The sequence below is a fragment of the Berghia stephanieae genome, chromosome 3, assembly GCF_034508935.2.
Source record: "Berghia stephanieae isolate SIO BIC M18660-M18661 chromosome 3, UCSD_Bste_1.3, whole genome shotgun sequence".
Classification (NCBI taxonomy): domain Eukaryota; kingdom Metazoa; phylum Mollusca; class Gastropoda; order Nudibranchia; family Aeolidiidae; genus Berghia; species Berghia stephanieae.
The window spans coordinates 49,650,697-49,658,447 of NC_088362.1; the positions used below are offsets into that span (position 1 = coordinate 49,650,697).

The window sequence follows — 7,751 nt, forward strand, 5'->3', positions numbered from 1 at the left end:
AGCATACACCCTTATTGCACGTTTTCAAACCTAAAGTCAGTTTTTTTTATTAATAAAGCAATTAACCTTGTGTGGTTTGCATCCAATTTTGAATTTATGATTAATTGCATTTTATCTACATCATGTCGCAATTACCGAAGACTGGTATGAAAACTCTAGCTTTAAATCATTTGAAATACTGATTATATACTCAAAATTGTCCAATTAACAATGAATGCTATTTAGACTATATAACTTTGAAAATTTTACGTATACATGAACGTTTCACACAACATTTAAAGCTTTTTAAAAACATATAATCTCTTAAACGATACGATACGGAATCTCCATTTGTTCCACTGCGGTAAAGCTGCGAAAAGATTTCTATTTGTATCTATCGATAAGCAATTAAAATGGACGGCTATGGAATTGGAATTTCACTATCAACCCCGAGATTCGCAGGTTATCTCACAGAATATTATAATGATGGATGTACCCAGCATTCCTTTGTTGTTGTTGTTGTAGTTGTTGTATAAATGTACATATTTGTGGAACCACTGGATCATAATTGATGAATTTCTACTTTTGACCAGTCAACATTAAATTTATGTAATCCGCTTTGGCATAAATACAAGCTATTTCTCAAAATTTTGAAATCGAAATAATTTTGGAAGCGCGTAATGCTCATTTTCATTTGTATTCATCAGTAATGTGTATTGTCGATAGTTATAAAATGTAGATGTGTCTGATAGTTAAGGATTGCCATTTCTCCTTCAACGTTCAGATATTGTATGTACATCATATAGGTTTCAATTAAACAAACATTCCATTTTAACAAATTCCTTCAAAATGGATAAGCAGAAAAGTCATAATTTGGAGATACCGTAAAAAAATCTATGAATTCCGATCCTTACTAGTTTTCGATTTTGATATATCTGTAATAAGCGAGATCCTGTCCTATTGTTTTAGAATTCATGAAAAAATATTTTTGATTAAGACAAATTGATTCAGAGGTTCTTACACATTTTGCAGCTGTGCATTGAGGAACAGCTGAGAAAAATAAGAAAAAAACGCGCCATTTATAAAAAAAAATCTGACTATCTATAGATCTTGTTGGTGTGATAATCGCATATCACGCCAGAATAAAGCAGTGGTAAAATAGAAATACCTACTTAAATAACAAAAACCTCAGTATGGATGTGTTATAAGTGAACGTACTGGAACTGATTCTAGAAAGTACTAACAGTTTTCATTACAACGAAGAAAAAGTCCATATTTCAAGGACTATCGAACGTCAGATTATTTTTGAATAAAACTAGAATACCACTATCACCACCGCCATTTCGACCAGCACAGCCACGACTACCACTATCATCACCAACACCACTACCACCACCACCATCACCACCACTACCAACATCATCATCATCATCATCATCATCATCATCATCATCATCATCATCATCATCATCATCACCATCATCATCATCATCATCATCAGCACCATCATCATCATCATCATCATCATCATCATCATCATCATCATCATCATCATACTCATCATCATCATCAACATCATCATCATCATCATCTTCATCATCATCATCATCATCATCATCATCATCATCATCATCATCATCATCAACATCGCTATCACTATCGTCGTCGTCATCATCATAATTAAAAACCACCAACCATATATTCAATTCCAGACTATCAAGGGATCAGCGGCCTACGTCTACTCTGCCTTTGTCACACCCCAGAGAACAGTTCGAGTCTTGGTCCTCCTCAACAGATCAGACGAGAATCAGACGTTCTCTTGTCTTTATAGATACAGGTTGACAACCTCCAACAAACTGGTAGACCTTAGCCCGCCCGTGGCTGGCAAGCCAACGCTCATTCAAGACGGTCATAGATTACCGTAAGCATTCTTACCTATTACGTTAGCTGCATGCTTGAATGCTTGATCCCAGCAGACTCGCATTTATTTGCAGGCCTGACAAGAGCTCATTGTTGTAATGAAGATACTCTCACAACCATGTCCCTGACATAATCAGTCGCATGGTGAAAATTTTGTTGGCATATTTTGAAAGCCCAATGTCTCCTAAGCATTTTAATTTTTATTTGAAGCAAATCGGGTGATTTTTCATGAAGTTATGGTCATATGCATAGGCTAGGGTGGGAAACCGTAATTTTGAGAAAATCGCTTCCAAAGTTGACAAGAGTTGATATTAATTATAATAATTACCTTCATAAAAAATTAAAATAAAATATTTAGAAGTAGAATTCAATTGAAATATATCATCAAAATGTAGAAAAATGTTTGATTGAATGATTTTTTTATGAGAACTTATTTTCCATAAAAATTGACCTCTTGACTAAAATTGTCAGTATCTCCATTTGAATCTTTTCACCACATATAGTCCATTATAATATAATACGTTAAATCAAACCCATAAATGCGTTGGATTATCAGACCTTCTAATATGAGACCGTAGTTGCATGAACAATATAGAAGTTAGATGCTTAATCACAGTGATAATTCAAAGATAGAGTGCAGAACTATCGTATCTTAAAAAGGCAATTTTTCAGGAGAGACAAAAACTGTTAAAAATTCATAATAATCATTGGATACACGAGAAATTTTATATCGTATTTTTTTTTAAAAGCGAGAAAAACTATGGTGGCCTTTTTGAGACAATTAAATGGCATAAGTAGATAAACGTTAATATGCTTCATCTTGTAATAAATACAGGTGATTGTGGTCGTGCCTGATAAACGGATGATTGACAATGATCAGTAAATACTGGGCTACACATGGCCATATAAAACTCCTAAAACTGGCTTTCCATTACATTGTAAAAATAATCTGTTAAGCGGCAAAGTTTGTACTTTAATTCATACAATATCAGTCACGGCTCGTATTCAGGTCTCATTCAAACCTGAGTCAAGTTGAGTAATTGCCTTGCCCATGGATACAGCCAGATTGTGTAGTTCATTTTAATCATCCTGTCATTTACTACGTTCATTGATTGACATCTTAACATTTATATAGTTCAATATCCACTAAATGTGCTTAAAGAGCTTTACAAAGAGTCCCTGAACAACATACATTAATATAGCGCACTTTGGCTGGATGGCTCAGTGGCTGGTGCGACTGCTCGCTGATATCTCTCTCTCTCTCTCTCTCTCTCCCCCCCCTCTCTCTCTCTCTCTCTCTCTCTCTCTCTCTCCCTCCCTCAGCCAGGCGATGAGTGTCTTGTCAGTTCGATCCCGAGTTTGACTCTGACATCGTGATATTTTCATTCCTTTTATCATCTGGCATTTCTCCATACATTACATTTCTTATTGATACTCTCTCACAATATCATTACTAAATTATCTACAAAACAAACAAGAGCTTTTATATAGCGAAATATCCACTTAACATGCTCAAAGCGCTTTACAAGGGGTCCCTGACCGACCAACAGCAACATTTAACATGTAGGACGGGGCATGACGCCTGTTTGGCGATATTGCAATTTATTTCGGACAGAGACAACGCTGTTAACGACCAGGTACTCATTTTACACCTGAGTACGGAGAGAGAATGTGAGTAAAGAGTCTTTTTCAAGGACTCAACTATGCGCCGAGAGAGGCTCGAACCCAGGACCTTCCGATCGAAAAGCGAGTATCATACCACAAGACCACATAGCCGTACTAAATAATCTACACAAAGGACTAAACACGGTAGCTTATAATAAAAATTAGTGGTTTTCCGCCTGACTGCACAATTCAACCAATTCAACCCTTTAACGCTGAAACCGGATTACTTTCAAATTATAATTCCTTATAACGCGTCTTTGTGTAAATACAAACTATAACGTTTGTAATCCGTCAAAGATCAAACCAGATCAGAGTATATATATAATAATAGCCCGTCTATAGAGACTTAAAGACACTGAAAAACTTTTTGATCTAATATTTTGAAACATGATTGGAACTTTTATTACATAGATAAAATAAATCATTTAAGGATGTTTTAAAAAGTGATTCATTTATTATAAATGGGTTGGACAAACGCCAAAATACTGTAGTCTTGGCTCTCATTAAAGTCATTCTTCTTGTTATTGAACATAAGAAACGTAAACACGAAATTTACCCTGTGTGTTGCTGTGGTGTAGTGGTAATGCGACAAGTCCACAGTGACCGTCGAGGTCTTAGGTCCAACATGGCTCAGTAGTACGGTCTTTGATTCGTACCCGAAAAGTACCGAGTTCGATCACCCGACGCTTCGCCGTGTGGCCTTGAGCAAGTCATTCACCCTAGCTCAATTTGCGGCGCTACACTGCAGCTGGAATTTAAAATTTTCTAATTTTATTTTTAATATCCTCTCTTAACTTTAGACCTTAAGGCAGCAAGTTCCTGTTTTAACACATTTTTCATCCTATCGAAAACGAACTTAGAATGAAAGTTTCTCCTGAAATAAATTCTATTATATTTGAACAAACCATAATATTACTACAAGAGGGTTGCCCTGGTCGGCCAGTTTTAAGTCTTCTACTAAAAAAAAGAAATAATGTTCCAAAGTGTTTAGCGCACTTCTCGAAGTCCCGGGTTTGAGAGTTTTTGCCAGGATGAGGGTCATTTAAATCGATCGTTATTTGAAGGACGAGCTTTCTGGCCAAATCATTAAATACATGTTTTTCCAAAGCGGCAATTAACTGGTTAAAACACACCGATGCATTTCAAACGAATAAGGCATATAGTTTAATAATGATATTCACCATTTTTATTAAGACTTTTAAAAAAGTGGTACTTCAGAGCATTAGGCCCATGGAGACGGAGTTTATTCTGCTTTCTATTGCGTGAAACAGACAATAGCAATTGCATGCTATCCTTTTGGTGGGACGCTTGTCTATCGTAAAGTACTTTCCACCAGATCTAACAGATCCAGTTACCCAATCACTGCTGGGTGGACAGAGAGGTCAGAAACAAATCTCGACTGCACCCGGGATCGATCTCTTTCCAATTGCGGGTGAAGCGAGTGCTCTACCATCTGAGCTATCGGATCCCTTAATCATTCATAAAAAGTCTTCCATAATTTTCAGATATACACCCGCTTTCCTGGATTGCCCTCTCCTGGCCAAGGGATTCAAAACATCGGATCTATTAGTTAGTGTCATTTCCAAAACCTGCAAGGACAGACCATCCAATCTACTACCGGTTCAAATGTCACAGGGTCCAATTTCGCGGGAATTTACAGTGTGCATCTCCCCTTTACACAGTAACTTCACGAAAGCTGCCCGATTGTTAGAAATGATTGAATTCAACAAGATACTAGGGGCGGAGCAGATCTATGTCTACAACGAATCCTGCTCTCCGTCAGTATCCAAGGTAAATATAATATTATCCAAGACCGAACACATTGCTTTTTATTTTTATTTTTTTTTTTACAAAATATAGCAATAAGAAGTATGTTTAGGTGTTTTTTTTTAAAAAAAAAGGTAATGATCGATAATTAATAGCCTTTTCTATGAACTCATTTGCTTATAAGATGTGAAGAAATATAAAAATATATTGCTCATTGAAGTCATTGATTAGACAGACCAATTATAAAACACAGTCTTACTAGAGAGATATAAAAAAAGAGAAAGAAACTGTGATCAATTGTTCCGTTCAAGAAACAATCTATTGAGCAATATTGGTTATTCGAAAATGCAAAAAAGCCATTCACTAATGAGAGAAAGTACCAGAAATGTTCATTTCACTTATTATGTTCAAATGGGTATCACCAATCAGGAATAATCTGACAAAGGAAGAAGAAGAGGGAACAGTAAGACAAGTAGTAGTAGTAGTAGTAGTAGTAGTAGTAGTAGTAGTAGTAGTAGTAGTAGTAGTAGTAGTATTGGTAATAGTAGTAGTAGTAGTAGTAGTAGTAGTAGTAGTAGTAGTAGTAGTAGTAGTAGTAGTTGTTGTTGTAGTAGTAGTGGTAGTAGAAGTAGTAGTATATTTTGGTTTTTAATTCATGAGTGATGATCTGTAAAATCAGATTAGCAACGAATATCAGTACAAGGTTCTAGTATCATGAGACGCTCCTGGTGCTATTTTAGAGGGAATATTTCCCTAGTCAACGACATCATATGACAATGTGGCTGGCTTATTGTAACTTTGCCTTGACCAACATTTTAACTATATTAAATTCAAATTCCGTGGAAAAAAAATTAACCGAAGTCTTTTATGTTGTTATTGTTATTACAGGTGCTGATCTATTATAAGAGGGAAGGCCTAGTAAATGTTCTCCAATGGCATCTTCCACGTGATCAAAAAAAATCTAATGCATTTATAAACATTCACTATCGAGGTCAAAATGCTGCCCTTAACGATTGTTTGTATCGGAATCGGAACCATTCAAAATATATAGTCGTCACGGACATTGACGAATTTATTGTTCCACACAATCCAAATATATCAAACTGGTCAGAGTTAATCAAGAGTCGGGTTGCCCTGCATCCAAGAAAGACAAATTTCGTTGTGCAAATGTCCCACTACAGGGCTGAGTGGATCAATCAAGAAAACAAGTTTCCACTCTTGGAGGAAGCAAAGAAGTATAAATCTGTAGTTCTTCAGAATATTGAAAAAGAGAATTATACGTTTGCCCATCGGATTAGAAGCAAATACATTGCCGATACTTCATTAATAGACGAAGCGGGGATTCATTACACACATCGCCAACCATTGGAGTGGGCAGATTATGTACCAGCATCGGAAGCCATTGTTCATCACTACAGAAAGCGATATGGACGTAACCAACCAACTGTTAGAATTCTTGACGAGGTTGTTGTCAGAAAGTATGGTGAGCCACTGGTGAGGGCTTTACGAGAAGCACGGAAAAAGATAGGATTGATATGAACTTGAGCATTTATCCACTATACCTACTCAGAACGCTTTACAAGGGACGGGACGTAGCGCCTGTTAGGCGAAATTACAATTTTTTAAATCTATAGAGACAACGCTGTTAACGTCCAGGTACTCATTTTAACCTTATTATGTTGAGAGAAGTGATAAAAGAGCTTTTTCCAAGGATTCAACTGCCCAGGACGGGACTCGAAACAAGGAGCTTCCGGTCCGAAGGAGGGTGTCATACCACAAGATCACATAGTCGCAGTATTTTTTTAAACATCATGTGAGAATAAGCAACTGTTTGAAAACTGCCTTAACAAATTGGGCACTTGTCCATTTAGCCAAGCAGGCGAAGCCTTTTTTGTTTTTGCAGATAGAATTGTGTGCCATTTCAACGCTTTGAGACTGAACCCAACAAAGGTGCAATTTTCACGGTAAAAAATGCCGAGATAAAACGGCAGCCTTCATTTAAAGCATTTCTTCTTCTTCTTTTTCTTCTTCTTCTTCTTCTTCTTCTTCTTCTTCTTCTTCTTCTTCTTCTTCTTTTCTTCTTCTTCTTCTTCTTCTTCTCCTTTCTTCTTCTTCTTCTTCTTCTTCTTCTTCTTTTCTTCTCTTCTTCTTCTTCTTCTTCTTCTTCTTCTTCTTCTTCTTCTTCTTCTTCTTCTTCTTCTTCTTCTTCTTCTTCTTCTTCTTCTTCTTCTTCTTCTTCTTCTTCTTCTTCTTCTTCTTCTTCTTCTTCCAGGAGTAATTTATATGTTCCAAACAATATTTATTCATTATTTGCTCATTGGTGACGGAGGAAGATTGTAATTTTTCATATTATCTGGTTGATTTTAGTATCTACAGTGCTTTAGAATTTAATATCTGAGTGTGTTTGTTTGTTTGTTTGT

The 7,751-nt window shown here is 36.2% G+C and overlaps 1 protein-coding gene across 1 annotated transcript in view; it reads left to right on the top strand.

The window, feature by feature from the left end:
• The window catches only part of LOC144969572 (uncharacterized), a 9,360-nt gene extending 1,984 nt beyond the window's left edge, over positions 1-7,376 (top strand). The window contains exons 3-5 of the mRNA XM_078908715.1: positions 1,692-1,900; positions 5,070-5,355; positions 6,220-7,376. Of these exons, the coding sequence (XP_078764841.1) occupies positions 1,692-1,900; positions 5,070-5,355; positions 6,220-6,870 (1,146 nt within the window). The 3' untranslated portion in view covers positions 6,871-7,376. The remainder of the gene's footprint in view (positions 1-1,691; positions 1,901-5,069; positions 5,356-6,219) is intronic.
• Positions 7,377-7,751: the final 375 nt, after the last annotated feature.